This window comes from Antedon bifida, chromosome 6 (genome assembly GCF_963402885.1).
Source record: "Antedon bifida chromosome 6, ecAntBifi1.1, whole genome shotgun sequence".
In the NCBI taxonomy this organism is placed as follows: domain Eukaryota; kingdom Metazoa; phylum Echinodermata; class Crinoidea; order Comatulida; family Antedonidae; genus Antedon; species Antedon bifida.
In genome coordinates, this window is record NC_136231.1 from 15,193,840 (window position 1) to 15,213,799 (window position 19,960).

Genomic DNA, 19,960 nt, shown 5'->3' on the forward strand with positions numbered 1-19,960 from the left:
ACGTCATAAATTTATAACTACAACTCATCAGCTTCCACTATGCATTAAAAACAATAGTCATCGCATTTGATCCTAAAGAGCTATAATCAATTCAAAATAGGCATAAATTTGCATTGAATTGCCTATTTTCAAGCGCACACTTTTAAAAGTTTGACGTACTGTACACGTACGTTGTTATTTTGCAATGAAAATTTATAAAAAGTAATGAAATTGATCAGAGAAGGTATGAAGAACCAAAATCAATTGCAAAAATGGTCTTTCTATGCTGTATACACACTGTGTGCGTAAATGTGCAAAAAACAACAAGTTTACGTAAATAAGAGGTAAATTAATTTGATTACATTTCGTCTTGAAAACCAACGATTTCAAACCACGAGTATGCATTATGCATGATGCAAATTAGGATTGTTTACAACTCGTCACGGGGAAGTTTTATGATTATGCATACAGTGTAGCCAAAAAAGCGTGTTGCATTATGAGATATGTTTTGACTGGAAGTTAAATGATTTTTTTGTCAACAAAAATACTTCAAAATGACCCACTTTTTTAAAAATCTTTTTAAAAAAATTTTTTTGGAATTAGTCAAAGGGACAATATATTTTTAAGTTTCAATAAAAAATGTCTTTTGGTTCTGAATTTAAGATCAATTTAAAAAATCGTATAATCATGAGTATGTTATGCTGCGCAACTCGGACGGCACCGAAAACCTTATCACAACATCTTCAGATAGAGTTCAATCTTCTGATAAAGTTATACAATGTTATGTACAGAAGATTTAGAGATATATACGTGCAACAAAATTCGTGGAAAGAAAGAAGAATAAGATAGGAAAAAAAAGAAAAAAGATCCTGACAATAACAAGGGGTTATCCGCCAAGTGCGGAAAACCAAAAAGATCCTTACAATAACAAGGGTTACTAAAAAAAGATGTTTATTTAGTAGAGCTATCTGTCTATTATCAAACTAGTTTGAAAAAAAAAGTGTGATGTGCCTAAATATGGCAGTGATGTCATTGTGTTCACATAAGGGCATATCACAATTTTTAAATGATATAAACTAGTTTGAAAAAAAAAGTGTGATGTGCCTAAATATGGCAGTGATGTCATTGTGTTCACATAAGGGCATATCACAATTTTTAAATGATATATATTTAAAATTATTATCATTACATAATTGGTTTGTTGAAATCTGAAAATCTTTGAAAATAAAGAAATGAACTATGAAATCAAAATTCTAATTTTGATTTCATAGTTATTTCTTAAAAGAATGTTGTGATTAAAAAAAAACAACATAAAACAACCTTGACACTATGATACTCTATGTAGGAAATAAAATGTTAATGTTGCTGAGGAAACGCCCAAGGGAAAAATATGTACTGTAAGGTAATAAAAACAGACCATTTTGAATGATGTCTTCTCATCAACAGCTTCCTGTTTTATGTTTCAAACTTGCCAAGAAATAGTGAAAAAATGAGGACGTAATGTATTTATGAATTATTAAGATGCTCGGAATATATTAAAGATAGTTTTACATGTATGAAACATATATGACAAATAAATGAACATAAAATGTGACACACAGTAACCAGTGGCGTAACGGCTATGAGCGCTCACTAGCTAAATGCAATTACCTAGTGTTAGGAGTGCTAAACCAGGGGCCTTTGCCCTGTGCATTACGCCACTGACAGTAACTAATTTAGGTTGTTTAATCATGTTGGTAGCCTTTTAGCTACCACCATCAAAACACACTAAATAATCCACTTTTTCCTATAAAGGGAAAGTGCCTGGCATTGTTAATGTTTAAACAAAAGGTAAATACACATTAACATGATGGTAGGATGATTTGAAAGGAAAAACAGACTGAATCAAACCTTTAAATCAATTATCAGAAACTGAGTGATCTACTGTACTTTAAAATACAGAGGGCATGTTATTTCAGCCCATATTGAAGATACAAGTAACTCGAAAGTGCCTGGCATTGTTAATGTTTAAACAAAAGTTAAATACACATTTAACATGATGGTAGGATGATTTGAAAGGAAAAACAGACTGAATCAAACCTTTAAATCAATTATCAGAAACTGAGTGATCTACTGTACTTTAAAATACAGAGGGCATGTTATTTCAGCCCATATTGAATATACAAGTAACTCGAGATTTTAATCAGCTTTTGTGAAGTCACCAATATATCGATTTTTCTGAAAGCTATGGCTCTCAGAGCAATTTCGGTTATTTTACTAGCTCTAAGTATCTATAGCCTAGCTAAGCTAGACATGCAATTAATGTGAAAATATTGACTTTAAATTCCATGTTTTTTTAGTCACTTGTGATCGAAAAAAATCTATTATTTTTTATTGTCTCTTCATCCTTAAAATGTATGGATTTTAGCGAGTGTGGCAAATACGCCTTTTTCACGAAACAGAAGACATCTTCAATCGATGACAAACAATGCTGTGGAAGGGAAGGGTAATCAACAGAAATAATAACATAGTGCGACGAGCATATGTATTCTGTTTCGTGAAAAAAAGTGTAAGAAAAACTCCAGAAAGTTTGTATGTGTCATATTAAAAATCTGGCCAAAGCACGCGATTGGTCAGTCCTTTTCTGTCATTATTATTCATAACCACCTTTCTACTGCTGATGTTCTTTCGTTTTTGAGTGCTACTTTTAACATCGGACTATTTTTATTGCTACAAAATAAACGACCAAAAACCCTTACACAATGGTTGCCTGCTATAATTAATAATTAATTGCACGATTTTGGAAGTGGGGCTTACGTTTTTTCAAAGGGGTTCCCTCAAATGGGGGGTTCACCCAAACCCCGCAACAAATTCAAATTCACAGGCATAGAGAAACTATACGATATACGGAAAATTAATTGATAAACAATGAAAATGAGGAAATGAGAAAGAGCAGCCCCAACCAAGATTTAAACCAGGAATTCTTTCTTGATATGCATATATATCCTACCATTAGACCACTGGGGCTTCCATGGTATTATTGAAATTAAAAGTACAAACATACAAGTAATAAAACTGACCTGATTGTAATGACATCTTTAAAATCCAATGGGATGCCGTTAAGTTGTGCAATGAAGATAGAACCAACGGCTTCATAGAGGGCGGTCCCATCCATGTTTACCGTCGCTCCGATTGGCAGGACAAAACGGGTAATTCTTTTATCTACCTTTAGATTGTCCTCTAAGCATGTCATGGTTACAGGTAGGGTTGCTGAACTATAACAAAGAGATGTGGAAGAAAGGTAAAAATGTAATAATGTTTAGTAGTACAAGGCTAAGTGCAGGAAAACAATTTCTATTCATCATCCATTTCAATAATCATCAATCTATAGTTTCACCTTAGATATTTCATAGATATTATTTTTCTTTTTTGTAACAAAAAAAAAATTTAACTTAAAAAAAAAAACAAGCACTTTTTTCAAGGTTTTGGTGTTTTAATTCAAAATTACAAAAGAGTTTAGAAAATGTTGGCAAAATTAAATGTATGCTAATTTATACTAATAAGTACTATTTGTTCCCGATATAAAAATGTTTAATTCACATGAGAATTTAATAGTATACAAAAAATGATTGCCAATAAAAACGTTTGTTTGTAAAATTTACAGCAAAGTTTACATTTCCCATTAGCATTTAAATTGGTTTTATGAAGCTCACTTAGAATAATTATTCAAATGCAAAGTATTAAAAGGCCATACTTTGCTACTGTTAATCTGGTAAGTGCTTCAGTCAAGTCAGTGCCACAGTTGAATAAGCACACGTAAATTGCTGCTTAGCACATGATCTTGTCACATGATAGAAAGCATCATAGCATTAACTGGTTCTGCTGTGCTGTTGGATTATGTTGAAATAATATTTTAGAAAAAGCAATATTCAAAATCACCTTACCTTGAATCAACACTGAAAGCAGTCACAAGTGCTGGGATGACTTTTCTCAAAAATCGGAAAGGATTTTGCCGAACAAAGAAATAATAAAGGAGCGGTAAAACAATAACACCATGGATAAAAAGGCCAACTTCTACAGTTACTATAAAAAGGCCTAGTTGTCCGAACATCAGTGCCCAGTCATCCATCTCCAAAAGCTTTCCAAGCACAAGGAAAAATACTCCAATAGGGGACAACCTGAAAAACAATATCAGCATCAATTTCAATACAGAAGACAATATCACATTCTGCAAATTTGTGGGCAATAATTTGTATATAACATATACAGTGTTATTCTGTAAATACTGTAATATGCTGTATGCTACAAAATAGGTACAATTCAGCACTGTAAACATATTTAATTCATGTCATAGGATGGCATAATAATTGTCGGCGTTCATATATTTTAAACGTATGTACATGTTGCGTTTGCGCGGATAACCCGAACTCGTCAAAGTGACGAGTTCAAATCTAGTTGCTTTTACTTTTGTTTTGTTCATTCTAAGGTGAATAACTCTTACTTATTTAAATAGGTTATTTTAAAATACTGTACACAAAAGAGAAAGTTTAACAATACTGTAGATATTTCAACGGTTCACTTCACTTTACTACCAGAATTCTGAAAATATTCTTCAATAGAATAGTTCAGATAGATCAAGCTATACAAACACAAATAAAAGATTTTTGTATAAAGATGGTAAGATCTTATGGTAATTTAAGATAAAATGAGAGAAACAATGCACTACCTAAAAGTAGCTTGTGGTGAATATCCTCTTGTTGACGATCTTTAGGCCTAGCCTAGCTAGACTTAGTTTTGTAGGCCTAGCTGGTAAACAACAGTAATGTACGAACATTGTACGCTAACTATAGGCCTAGCTTGACGTTGTCTAATTGCTGCATTAATTGCCTTTCTGTGTTTGCCTGAATCTGTAATACAAATTGGGGGAAACCCGGTATTTTCGCTGAAAAAGTTACGATTCTTCCATTTATCGAAAGGAGGTGAATCATAGAAGAAAACCTAAAATATCAATTCGCGCGCAATGCATGTTGGGATTTATAGCGGGCCGCTAAACTTATTAGAATCAACTTATTTTTTTATATTTTTAACCGCAATAGGACCATATAGTATTTATTTTTACATTAAATGTAGTTTGTGACCTTAAATTAGATCTAAAAAAGGTAGGGAATGGGACTATTCACCACTACTGTAAAATAAACTTGCATCATATCCTATTTTCCCTATTAATTGAGCAAGCCTTCAAAACATGGCTTGATAGCAGTTGATTCCTATAAATGGTGAGCAAAATCATACTTGATTTTAATGGAAAAAAAGGGTGGAAAAATTTGGGACAGGAAACTTAAAGGGGAGCTCTGTGTTTAAAATTTATATTGTTTATTATAAACCTTTGCAACAACATTTATTATAACCCACCTTATGTTCCAACAGCGGCTAAGCAAACATACACTGTGAAAGAAGTCCCTTTTATAAAGTAGTTAACACTTTGACTGCCAGAGGTTTTTCCAGTTAGAAACTGCCACCGCCAGCGTTTTTAGCCCAATTTGATGTTTTTATTAAAGCTGATTGAAACCATTTATGTGATCTGATTTATATGTAATTTAGACTAAAATAATCATAAAGATTTTAGCTTTACAATGGTACTAAGAACAATTTTTAAATCGCAATATGTAAATCGTAATAGTAAAATGAAAGTAACCCACTTTTTGAGTTTTTCGTAGTTTCGCGCAAGAAGTCGAGATATACGCGATTTTGTGCAAGACATCACAATATGAAAATATCGCCCGGTGAGATCAACAAACAACAAAAAAGTTACTTACACGGCACCGATAGGCCTATAAAAACAAGTTATCACTATCGAAATATGTATTAAATTTTATAAATCATAAATCTTACATCAATGTTTCGCCAAAATCCACATAGTGAAGACACCAGGCCTAGTTAACCAGGCCTAAAGTTGGTCCGGAACCGTTTTACGACTAGGCCTAGGCTAGCCTAGTACTACTACTAGCCTAGACAGTAAACTGATGATAATATCCATACCATTTCAAAACAAGTTTGTTGCGTGAAACTCGGTCACTTTCAGTAAAACACCAAAACAATTAGGGTATACAATAATAAAATTAAAGACTTCATATTGAAAATGACTCCATTATTTTTTATTCAGATAACAAACAAACATGTCAATCCACAAAAACCTTTGTAATGCTTCGGTGGCATAGCTAGCGCGCGACCGATACACAATGCGCCAAGCCATCGCTCTACGCGCTACTGTGATGCGCGGTGTTTGTTATTTCGACCATTTTGACAGTCATTCATAACCAGATTAGTTACTTTCAAATTGTAAAATATTGACGGTCCAGACCGAATATAGTGTTCATATTTATAGTATATACCAATAATTAACCTATCTACCGGATTTTTAAAAAAAACACGAAACACGAAGATCTTCGTGTTTGGCAGTCAAGCGTTGTGTTTCCAAAAACGAAGATCTTCGTGTTTGGCAGTCAAAGTGTTAAGTGTTAAAAGATGTGAAATTCACTTATGTAAAAAAGTATATTATAAAGATAAACTTATATAGGAAAACACTACAGACAAATAGTTTACCTCATTTAATAATGATTGTAAGTAATTGAAAATCAATAAAATTTCTATTTTACATTAGCACCACTTTAAAATGATACTTTTCTGCTTCACCACTGTCAAAAAAATATGGGGCTTAATATCTGCAGGGTTGTTCCAAAGGTTTACATGTTCAACCCGGAGCTACCTTTTAAACTGCATGTGATGCCCTTATTTGATACATGTAAATGTAGTGTCATTCAAAGTACATCAGCCACATGCTGTTTCACACTGCATTTCTCAAATGTTTATGATTATATTAATATCCTGTAATTACTTAGCTGAGCCTTTTAATACTTGGCAACATCAGGTTTTCACTGAAAATAACATGTCAATATTTTTGCCTCTGAGAATTTGCTGTATAGTGATAACATTCTTATTTATAGATGGGACTGAACTATTATGCACGTTATGTATTGTAATAACTTGATTGATACATGATTATACTTTTTTTTGAAGAAAAACAACAATTGAGAAAAACAACAATTGAGAAAAGATAATTACTATCTATACTGTATTATAAGTGAGAGGGTGTGTACGTTTGTGTGCTTGTTTGTTCGTTATACACATTTTTGCACATAAACTTACATATTAGGCATCAAAATGACCGCAATTGTATACCGGGAAAGTTGTAAACTACATTTGAACATCATCCGCAATCTAAGATCCAAGTTAGGGGCCAAAATTTTTCCCACTTTCGATGTTTGTTTGGTATACAAATTTCTGTTTCTGCACATAGCCATACATATGGGTATCAAAATGACCACAATTGTACCGGGAAGGTTTTATACTACATTATTAAAGTATTTTAATTATCTCTGGGAAGGGGATGGGAGTTTGGGGTGGGGTCGTAGGCCTTTCAACATGACTGGAACTGTACTGGGAGTGTAATGTACAAACTACGTTTGAGAAGAGAAAGAATATAGGGGAAGAGGTATTTCAGCGGTATCTAAATTAGATATTTTATTCATTAGCCAATATGACACCTATTCATTTACATAGTTTGCAAAGTACTTAAACCATGCCTATGTATCGCCCTCTTATTAAGATGAAGACGGCTGAGAGTTTGGGGTGGGGATGTAAGCCTATCACCATGACTGAAACTGTACTGGGAATGTTTAAACTACATTTGAAAACTGCCACTGAGGGATTATGGGTTGGGAGTGATGGCTAACATAATTTGTAATGGAAACGTCTTACACACATCACCCAGTATCTGGGGTGTGTTGGGAGGGAGGAAGAGGGGTGGAAATACTGGTGTAATAAGTATAACATTATTGGACTTGTACTAGGAAAAGTTACTACATGTCCAGGGGAGGAGTTAGGTTTGTTGATTGTGGCTGGGATGGTGAGAGGAGAAAGAAGGCTGGGGGCAGCAGTATCAAAATTAGATATTTTAATTATCAGCCAATATGACACCTATTCATTTACACAGTTTACAACGTACTTAAAACATAGGCCTATTATAGCTATGCATACCCCTCTCCTTTTGAAGCTGAATTGAAATTTGTTTATACATTTTGTACCCATATACTGTAGCTTATGTTAGTTTTCAATTTTTGTCTATCCAATCCAAGTAAAATAAGTGTTAATGTAATTTATAGTTCTACCATAAGTTTCCGAATTACTGTACATGTACATGAATACAGGCTGGACAGGTTGTATAGATCAACGTGACTAGGGGTTCCCCTGATCATATTGTTGTGAACGGCGCCCGCTGACTACCCCTCCAGCCGAACGAGGGCATCGCGTCGATAGCCTGTTCCATGCTGTTGTATGCAAATGTTAACGTGGGACGTCGACGCTGTCCGAACCGGTCTAATTGAAGCAGGAAACCAAGAGGAATGGACACGGAACCAAACCGATACTATTTACCCTTGGCCTTGCTTAACGAATATTGTGTGATTAATTAGGAAAGCGGGACTGATAAGGTAAGCCTAGTTGCTTGTACTATTAGGCCATTACAGTGCTACCTAAAAATCACTACATTGGCGCTGCGAGCTCTCAAAAGCACAGAATTTTTTTTTTGGAGAGGCGGGAACCTTGATTGCCAGGCTTGGCATTCTTAACGTGATCAGGTTAATCACGAGGTATTTCGTCCTCTTAACGTCCTATTAACTTTTTGTACTTACGGTGCATTTGTTAGTTTATTGAAGTAGATATATTTATTGAAGGGCACAACATACACAGTATCGTGGCATTTGGATACCTGCTGATTAGCGTATCGATGGGGTTAGTTGATACGTACCGAGAGTTGTACTTTTTGCAGTATTTGAAGTATTAGTGGGCAGTTTATTAAGCCGTATCACCTAGTGGGATACTAGGCGTGGCCGTTGAACTGAGTGGCACCACTAATTTTAATCTTGATTGTTTTTTATTGATAACATCTTTGTCGTCCATCAGTCGGGTTTTTCATCTTGAGAAATTATAATGGTTGTGCGTATTATATGGTGTTAACTTCACAGTGGCATTATCGCTCTCCTTTCTTTGCATCTGAGGAGGTTTAGTGGTAAGTGTTGTTAAACTATATTGACGTCTTTTTAATAAACTAGTTGCTTTTCATTGCAGGTTTGCTGGTGAAATATTTTAACTATATTTGTATCTCCAATGACCATTTTGCAATATTTGTGTGTGTGTGTGTGTGTTACGCATTGACGATATTTTATTATACTGTTGTGCCTATATTTATTACTACGTCTATCAGTATTTTAATCAGGTATTGTATTTATTTATTTTTATTTATTTTACTTTAACCATATTTAATGAGAGTGATCCATCCAGCAGTTGCTGATCATTTGGGACCCTCAGAACAGATACAATACACAAAATACAACAAAAACAGAAAAGTTAAAGAAAAACAAAAACCAAAAAATAAAATAAATTACATGAGAATAAAAATCTGAATAAGAAAATTTGGAATATAGAAAATAACTGATATGTTAAATTAAACAAAAATATATAATATATTCTATGCTAAATAACATGTCACACACTGTAACTAGATTGAGGAACATAACACCCAACAGAGGGTTAGAGCCCATTTGTAGATCATGTCCATAAGGTTCTGAGGCCGAATTTTTTTCCAAAAAAAAAAAAAAAAAAAATCGTCTTAACTTTGCCTTAAATCCTTGATTGTGCCTAAGTCAGATTTATTAATATAAGCAATAAATTTGCTTAATTTTGTCTTAAATCTAAGACGAACAACACCCTGCCTTAAGATGAAAAATTTCGTCTTATATCATTTCTGCAACAGAAACATTCTTTTTTGACAACGTGAGCGCTAGGCCGGAACATTGAACATTCGGAAAAGCTACGCTAGTGCGTTTTCCGCTGTACTACGGACGCTAAAATAATGATATCGATCTTCATAAAGATGGCCTAGAAATTAGATGAGCAAAACTAATATTTTCAGGATAGGTATGACCTATTTGACTAACTTTTACAAAACTGTATCGGCTGCCAAGGGTCGCTGTCATTGATAAAAATAAATAAATGTTGATTTGATTTAAGTTTAGAGCGAATGATTTTCGTATGTATTTCCGACTGTTGTGCTTTTTCTCTATTTCAAGTAATAAAAACAATAGTAGCCAGAATGTGCTCTCTCTTGTTGGGAGTGAAAATACGGAGATAAATGTTATAGCGCCGCCATCGCTAAGAGAAAAAAGCTAATACACATGCGTAAGCAAGGATTTTTCGTCTGAAGACATAATTTGCTGCCTCTAGAGTTTAATTTTGCGCATGTGTTATTAAGCAAAGCAAATAAGCAAATATTGATAAATGCCAACCCTGGTTAACTTTTGCTCAGTGCAAGACCTTCACAGAATTCCTAATATAGGAAAGAAAAAAGCAGGAAAAATAATTAAATGGCGGTGCATCCACAGCAATACTACATCATCCAACATACACCAGATACACGGTTAGTGGACTTCCTGGATTTTCAACCGAATCCGAGTCTAGGTGGGGGCGTAGGCCAAATGATTGACAATGTGTCACCCCTGGTGGAAAAACAAAATCATCTCATCTCGAAGGTGGGCTTAGGAAATATTTACCGTCCACCTCCGTAGGGCGTTCTGACCAGGATAGGAGTAAGAGTAGGTCGACACAACGGAAGTGCTATATCTAAAAGGTCATCTCCAATAAACTTAGATTCATGTTTTAGCTCTAGGGACGAGGAGGACAATATAAAACCGCTAGGTCTCATCATCGATCTCCATCGATAGTGACCTTAGTAGAGATGGTACCGATACTGATAGTAGCAGGAGTAGAGAATCTGATATAGTGCAGGGACTAGGACATCAGTGGAATGAGGACCACAAGAACGAGGCACTATGAAGACAGACAGTGTCCTTTAGAACGAAGGCGGATGCGTAATAAGGGTATACTTAGGTCTCTACTATTTTGGGGGTGGGGAGACAACTGGTCCTTTTTTAAGCAACGATTGGCTTCATTTATAGATGAGCAGTAACTCACGAACCATGAAAGTAAGGACGTCCTTACTTGGTGTTTAGACGGAGCGGCTGAGTTTTATGTAAATCTAATAGAAATGGATGCTGATATGGGCTTTAGGCAAATCATTAAAGCTTTCAACCAACGCTTCAATGAGGACAAGCTCCCCACAGTACTCCAAGCTAAATTAGAGACCGCTACACAACATGAGGGGGAGACAATAGAGGAATGGGGAGATAGAGTGCTGACCTTAAGACCTTAACTAGAAAGGCGTTTAATGATTTGCCCAAGGAGTGGATTCAGGAGCATGCCGTAGTTAGGAGAAGTAGGTAGACACATCTTGCACATGCACTGTTCTACTCTCCCCATGGCTATTACTATAGAGAGTTATGATAGTTATAGAGGATTATATAGTAAACGTAAGAGTAAGGCCACGGTCCGTACTTCTTTTGCACCCCCACTATCTTTTCAGCTACCTTCAGAAGACCAGGACGATACCGAGGGTGAAACTGGCGATGAGGTGTCAATTAAGTAGGTGCGAGGAAGGCCTATGAGGGGAAACCGTGTTACTTTCCAGAGGCATGCAGTGCCAGCACCAGCACCGGCCAGGGTTCCTCCGGAAAATGATGGCTCGTCAACTACCTCCAAGCTAGGCCCTATGGCCAAGCCTGTGATTAAAGAGGTATCACGGATCCTGTGATGATCATCAAGCCACCTACAATCAGCTCAGGGCTGATTGAACCAATAGTCACATCTACATCGGCTACTACTAAAACTGAAGAGACTCAAACCCGGATTGTCAACTTTTGTAAATGGTACAAAAATAGATGCAGTTGTGGACACTGCAGCTGATTTTACTATAGTATTCATTTTTTCAAAAGTCTAGATCATTTACCCCTATGCCAGGTTCGAAGGTGGGGCCTCTACAGTTTACGTTGGGAACCAAAGAGTACCACGAATTCTTTTACGTTACCCCAATCAACGATAATATGCTCTTGGGTGGTGATTTTCTCCATCCACAGGGAGCCGTTATCGATTGTGGGAATTTGCTTCTGCAATTGGGGGCAGTACCATATCATTATGAGGAGATTCACCTGTGGAACCTAGGGTTGCCCAAGTAACAGTGGCTAAACGGAGAGTAATTCCACCTCACTCAGCCGCGCATGTTAAGTGTAAACTGGTAACTAACAATTTATCTATGTGTGATTTCTTTATAGAGCCAGTTTCAACTACTGACAATGTGGCGATACCGGCAACTCTGGATTTACGCACTGATGCACCCTGCATCTGCGTCATCAACACCTCTGACCACTACCTCACCATGAAAAAAGGGTAGGCAGATAGGTACGGCAAGGGAAGCTGAAGGGGTGCAACTCCGACCACTGATGCTTTGGTGAACCAACCGGATGATGACAACACCAACCAACCCGAGGGAGTGCCGGCGCACCTAGTGTGTATGTTAGACTCTTTAAGATCTAATCTCTCGATTGAAGAGGCTGACACGCTCACTAAATTATTGGTTGATTACCAGGACGTTTTCGCCCTCATCAATTCGACATCGGCACCTTTGGTGAAATTGAACACAGCCTCGACACTGAAAATGCAGCACCAATCAGGCAACGGGGAAGAAGAGAAAGAGATAAAGAAGATGTTGGAGGCTGTGGGTTATTCAACTATCCACGTTTGAGTGGGCATCACCTCCTGTGTTGGTCCGGAAGCGCGATGGTTCTGTGCGCTTTTGCATTGACTATTGTGCTCTCAACAACATCACTACTAAAGATGCTTATCCATTACCCCTGATTTGTGATTGCCTTGACACACTGTCGGGGGAATATCTGGTTTTCTAAACATGGACGCGATTTGGGGGTACTGGCAGATTAAGATGAAAGATGAGGACCGGAAGAAGACAGCGTTTATCACCTGCATGAATTCGTTAAAATGCCCTTTGGTCTTTCCAATTGTCCTGCAACTTTCTCCCGTGCCATGGGTTTGGTACTTCGGGGATTGACGTTGGATATTGTATTGGCATTTCTCGATGACATTGTCGTGCTAGGTAAAACATTCGAAGATCATCTCAGCAACCTCTCTCGGGTTCTACAACGATTTCGTATTAACAACAACAATTTTAAAAAAAATTTGTTCAGGGGGACAATATAACTTTTACTGTATGGTAATCATTAATTAAATAATATTTAGTTATTTGCCAAAAATTCTTTGAATATATTCTAGCAATACTTTCGAATTCGTAAATAACAGTGGATTTTCTTTTTGAACTTTCAGATTTTGGAAAACTTGCAAGTGTATTTTAAATACGTGTAAAATGTACAAGTATTTAATTTTGTTACAATGAATTTTACTGACCGCATACATTGCATACTTATAATAACCATTTAGCCTACCATATGTATGTTAGTTTAAACTTTCTTTCATAAAAAATGAAACTTCAATTGCAATTCTTACATATTTTACATACGTTTGGCAAGTTTTCTTGGCGCGGTTGAAATCAGCGGGCTCACACTCGTCAAAGACGGGTACTAATGCTAGTTTTATATAAATGTTCCGTTTAAGTGAAATGTGAGTTATTTAAAACCTATTGCGTTAATGTATACTGTATGACTCTGGAGTAAATGAAGTGAAGGTACTGTGAACTCATTTAGAGTTTGCTTTAAAAAGGAGTAAGCTACTGAAGTTCAATAGTGCAAGCAGCATGTTACGAATAACATTCCCTCATTTTATGAATATTGGAGGACCTCCATCCATAGTTTTAAGAACAAATTCATGACAGTTGTAATAGTTTAAAGAGAATGCTATTGTTAATTTCCTGGTGACATTTTTCCTGCTTTTATTTTGTATATTTTGTATGGATGTACTATCCGAAATAAAGGAAATTAATGAATTTAAGCGCAAATAGAAAGTACTGTCCCAAACTCCCAAAATATTCTTGAGCCTAGGAAATAGATTAATCTTTATAGTAACATACCAGATTATTCCTTTCACAAACATCATAACTGCTTCAAACATACTGTTGAAGAAGTCACGTAGAGGCTTTCCAGTATCTCCAAGTTTTCCAAGTATGACGCCAAAGATAAGTGAGAACACGAGTAGTCCCATAACATTCATGCGTTCTTTACTTCTTAATTCGTGTGTGACTGTGGTAGTGTTTGTTTCGGTATCATACACAACAACGCGTTCTGTCTTGTACTGTTATGGAAAAATTTAAAATTGATTTAGCACATGTATATGTGTGTAACAATAAATACATATAAAATATAGTCAACAATTATTTACATTTATTAAATTTGTTATTACCTTCAATTAGTAAACACCTTGTTACACCCACAAGTTAGAAAGAGTACCAACATTTAATTAACTTTTAGTGATTTTATATACAATATTTAAATTTCCACATAAAAGAAAACATTTTCTCGTATTAAGTTCCATTTTTAAGTTATTTGATTTTCTGTGATTTCTTGAATTTTTATCTTGTATATTATGGTTTTGTACCATATACTTCACATTTATTTAAAATATATTGTAAAGAAAATTAATTGTAAATAAGTTAAATATAAACTGTGCATTATTAATACAGTAATTTAATGGTTTGAAACCAATCTGATATTAATGGACCTCGTCCAACCTTTTCCACTCGAGAGAGAGGACGCTGTGTGTTTGGCACCTCGTCCAACCTTTCACCGAGAGAGGACGCTGTGTTAGACATCAGAGTCCCTCTTAGAAGAAGCAAGAAGATACCATCAAGAAGATATTTATTCAAATGGATCCAGAGTGTCATCCATCGTGCGAGAGAGATTCTTGAGACGGCAGCCATCAGGTTTTCTGTCAACTCATTCATATTATACAGTATTCTGGATAACAAACATTTTCTTTCTACTACAAACTCATTTCATTCAAATGTCATAATATATTTACAATGTGACCTCATGCAGAAGTATTATTAAGTTACAATCACAATTTACAGGCTATTTTGTTTCATTATTTATCATACAAAATAAACAACTTATTCATCCTTTCCACCAAATGGATTCACATTTTATAAAAATTAGTAATATGTTGAAAAAGATATTCTGATATCTATTTTTAGTTTTAATATAAACATTTTTTTCATATATCTGAATATCAATATTATGATAGCTTCTATTTATTATATCAAAAGACATATCATATTACCAATTCTAAATATATGATCTTATTAATCTATTAAGAATGTTTACAAGTGGAAAATAAATAAATTTATAGTGAATTCAAATTAAAATATTAGTATACAAAATACCAAGTTGTTATCAAGAGTATTTTTTAAATATTAAGAATTTACATCAAAATTAATTACATAAAGGGCGTCACATACCTGGCGAAAGCATGCTGCAACAATGTTTGATGGAAACATATTCCTGTAATAAATAGAGAAAGGTACGATGTTCATTGATATAATTTGACCACTTTTAGATTCATATATTTTTTAATAATTGTTAGCGCAATGGTAAAATAAAACAACTACTAAATGTATAAAGTGAATCAAGTGCGGATTCTCAATGTGGTCAGTGCATAGTATATTTATATAGTATATATTGCATTAGTAAATGTCACCCTAATTTGACCACTTTGATTTTTAATACAGCCCATGACTCAAGGACACCATTTGAGAACTTCTTTGATAATAAAATATTTATTGGATTATGAAGAGAGTGGATAATCTCCATTGTTTGGGATTACTGACTGTAAATTGACTTATATTGTACAATCTATATATAAATTTACGTAAGGGCAAAATTCGGTAAATTGCGCGTTATTTCTAGAATGTTTACTCGATGGTATATAAAGTTGGTTCATACTTTGGCACTGATTTTAACCACCTGATGTAACCCTGTTTACTAATTAAATTGAGTTAGATAATTAGTTATTGACAATTAAAACAAATTTAGGTTCAACGATTTGCCCCAAATAGGGGTATTTTCCGATCGTGGTATACACTGTCTAATGGATGTCCATCTTGAAAAATACCCGCACACAATAATACGAGGATGCTTCGGATTTTCCTATCTCCTCCTACGGTAATTGTTTTTAATAGCTGAAAACCGGTTGAACAGCTCGAGTATCATAATGTTGAAGACAGGCCGATTTTCTTAAAAAAATACTATTTTGATAGATTTATACGTTTATACAAATGTATTGATTTGCGTGAATGGAACATTCCAATCTGTATTTGAAGCTTCAAATTCCTCGGTAAATAGAGGGCGCATTACTTTGACAAATGCATAGTGTCGGGTGTTGTATACAGAACAGTAAACTTAATCAACACCAAGAGTGGCTTTGAGATAATTTTAGATCCACGACCGATAAATGAAGATTTATCGAACTGGGAGTGTAGTTAGGCTTATAAGAACTAAACTAGGTAATTTTTTTGCGGCTATAGCTCACATTTACAGTCACCATCCAACCAGCGAATTAGGCCTACTGATGTGTACATGGTTACACTAACAAGTACAAAATAAACTTTATTAAGGCCTACTCCTACAACATCAAATAAAAAGTTATGAAATCAAATGATTATCGTCACGAGTATAGAATAGGCATCATGTAGTTAAACTAAGTCTCATGAGGCTTAAGGAGTGCAGTTGAAAGAGTACGAGTTATACCATATATGGCACTAAGTCAAGATTGAACCCCGGACCTTGGGATTGGAAGGCAAACACCAACCTCCATGATACAGCTCCACCCCAATGGCTGTCAATGGTGAAAACATAACGGCACACAACATAACATAAACATGATTCGTAGTTTCTTTTCTTTAATTACAATTTGGTTTTTAATTACTCAGTAAACAGCTTGATTACATCATTTTACAGACAAACGAAACTTTATAGTATACGTTTTCATAAATAAGTGAGTTTGACGTAACTTCAGTAACTATTGCAGTACTTATTTGTTATACGACATAAGATATAAGTGTATCTGATAGGTAGGTACATTTATTCGAAGTCTAGATAGATTCCTTAGTGTAAAAGTATACGATAGATGTTCAAGTCATTTTTTTTAGGATTGATGGCCTTGGTACTGTTTGTGCTTCACAAAATAGAATATAACTTCATGAATTTATACAAAACAGTACCAAGGCCATTTACACAAACTGTACCAAGGCCATCAATCCTAAAAGAAATGACTTTGTGAGTTTATCTGAACATCTATAGTATACTTTTACACTTCACAGTGCATAAGAAAACAAGATTATGGTGGCCACAAGGTTCTACCTGTAAAGCTTAATTTGATATCTATCTTGTAATCTTCATCCCCCTCTGGGGCGGATCCAGACATTTTTGAGAGGGGGGGTCCGCCGATAAAAAGGGCACATCAGATATTGAGTATTTGAGCCACAGCCCCCCCATGGTGGGGGTTGTGGCGAAGCGAATTTTGTTACAGGACACACTTAGATGGCCGGAAATGGCACTCTCGCACGCAAAATCCATGATAAATGGCACCTTTCTAGTTCGCCGGAAATGACACTTATTAGCAGGGTATAACGATGCAAAATTAAAAGTTGTTATTTTTCAACCAATTTAAACATTATCTGTTGGTATTTTGTTTCAATATTCCAATAAAGAAAGAATTACGAAAATCTGACTTGTAGTTTTCGAAATATAGGGTCTAAAACATTGCCGAAAATGATCGTTTTTAGCCACGAACGTTGTAAACAAATTGCGCCATTTTTCGCTAAAATAATTACATATAATTACGTTTTATAGTAATTTCTTTTATATATTAACATTGGAAATATCAATAAAATATGTTATTAAATGTTTATAAAATATATAGAGTTGTTTATTTAACGGAATTCGTACAAATTCATTGCTCTAAATGTGTGTAGTACCGTTCAGTACAGAGAGATCACGTGACTTCTTGGTACACGCGAGAGAAAACATTCCGCTGTGGGTGATTCGCGTCCACCAATCAAATAGCCAGAATCCAAAATCATTCAACCGTGAGCTCTGCCGATCGCGGGAAAGCTCAGCTTTGATTGGCTTACGATGACATCATATCACAAAATGGTGGTTTTGTAGTTGAGCCTCACGTAATTTTCACAAATATTGTTTCAAAAATGAAATAAATGAACCTTCTTTATGGTATGTGTGATTTTTCTTTAAAAGATTTGAATAATAAAGGCTTCATATCGAGAAAAAAACATTTTTTTTGGCACTTATAATAAATATTTCTCAGAGAAAAAAGCACATGGCTTCAACTTGTAGAACTATATTATCTTGGCATAGGAAGACAAACAAATCCCAGGTCATGAGAGGCTCAACTACAAAAACAAGGTTGAATAGTCTAATTTCGATGATTTTTTAGTAAACAATCTACCGCGTATGGTCGTACGCGCTAGATAGTACGATATTTTAACTACATTTTTTACATGTTTGGTTGGATGTAATGGAAATAAAAAATAGTTGATCTGATGGAATGATATGTAAATAAACAAATACTCAAAAGAATTATGTTTACAGTTCAATTATTTTCAGAATAATAATACATAAAAATGTGTTTACCAATGGACAAATAATCGAGTCAATGACATAGCGCGCATGGTAACGTACGCGGAGTTGAATCGTAAAAAGTTTACATGCGCCCTCTGTAGTATGTGAAACGATCTATTTTTAGAAGTTTAAGTAGAGATCATCACGCGTCACCACCTCTCACGATGCTCTTTGATCGGCCGCCGTAACTTAACATCGCGCTCATTGTGATAAATTTCTGTTTTTATTTTTGGGGTTAGTGTAGCCTACTCTGTGCATACTAATATACACACAAATATGTCACACAAATAAAATATTGAACCTCTAAAAAAAGGGCACCCTTAAAATTTAGGGGGGGTCCGGACCCCGTGGACCCCCCCTCTGGATCCGCCCCAGCCCCTGAAACAAACTCTCACCTTTTGTCAAACATTCACTCACTCTTGATTTAAAAAAAAATTCAATTATTAAAAAGCTTATTTATTCAGCAGGATACAATGTGTTTTTTATCATTTTTTAATCGCCGCAATATACATTTTGATTATTATTATTAAAGATGTTCTTAAAAACAAGAAAAATGAAGATAATTAATAAAATCAATAATGAATAGCCATTTGAAGTTAATAACTTCTATAGGAAAAAAAGAATGATTTCACTTATAAATCTAGTACCTTTTTATTGGAAAATGTTTAATACTAACACTCTTAAAATAATACTAAAAAGTGGTCCAGAATTGGGACCCTGGTCCGTATTGCCTCCAAAATTTAATGGAGTGGTCCTTGACCACATATCTATCTGAATCTTCATTTTTGTAAAGATCTTGCAATAAACTTTTGCGTAATCCTGCTAACACATAAACAAACAGACACAATAGCTAGGTTCACATTCAGAAATTATCATGAGTTTCTTTATCATGATGTTCTATGTGAACCTGCAGGAAGCTGTTAACGTGATCTTGTTTAATATCACGTTAATTCGGAGGAAAATATAATCTTTAAGAACTAACCTAATCAGGTCCATTACAGTGTCCACAGCATCTACTTCATCTGGTTTATCTAAATCTTTTTCATCCTCTTCATCTTTCCCGACTGCCCCTGGTTTGATGGACACAACCAGTACAATTCCAATGATCACAGCTATCACACTTGTTGTCAAGTAATACACTACTGCCTTTTTACCAAGACTAAATAAAATATTTAGAAAATAATATTTTTAAAGAATCATAATGTTTTTGTTATTATTAATATTTATTATTAATATTAATTATTAACGTGATTCTGATATTTTTTTTACTCTTTAAATGTTTTTATGTCTAAAATTGTGAACATGTTTTAAATATTTTGTCATTTTTGTATTGTTACTGTTTCATGTTTATCAACTTTTTAGTGGAGGTTCATCTCTGTCAGTAGATTAAAAAAAAA

At 34.8% G+C, this 19,960-nt stretch overlaps 1 protein-coding gene across 2 annotated transcripts in view; it reads right to left on the reverse strand.

Annotated features, from left to right (window-relative positions):
* Positions 1–19,960, reverse strand: part of LOC144845446 (excitatory amino acid transporter 1-like) — a 29,851-nt gene that overhangs the window by 5,638 nt on the left and 4,253 nt on the right. For both annotated transcript variants that reach the window (XM_078702795.1, XM_078702794.1), the window contains exons 2-6: positions 19,546–19,722; positions 15,386–15,428; positions 14,003–14,223; positions 3,903–4,136; positions 3,039–3,233 (exon numbers count right to left, since the gene is read on the reverse strand). In XM_078702795.1, the coding sequence (XP_078558921.1) occupies positions 3,039–3,233; positions 3,903–4,136; positions 14,003–14,223; positions 15,386–15,428; positions 19,546–19,722 (870 nt within the window). The remainder of the gene's footprint in view (positions 1–3,038; positions 3,234–3,902; positions 4,137–14,002; positions 14,224–15,385; positions 15,429–19,545; positions 19,723–19,960) is intronic.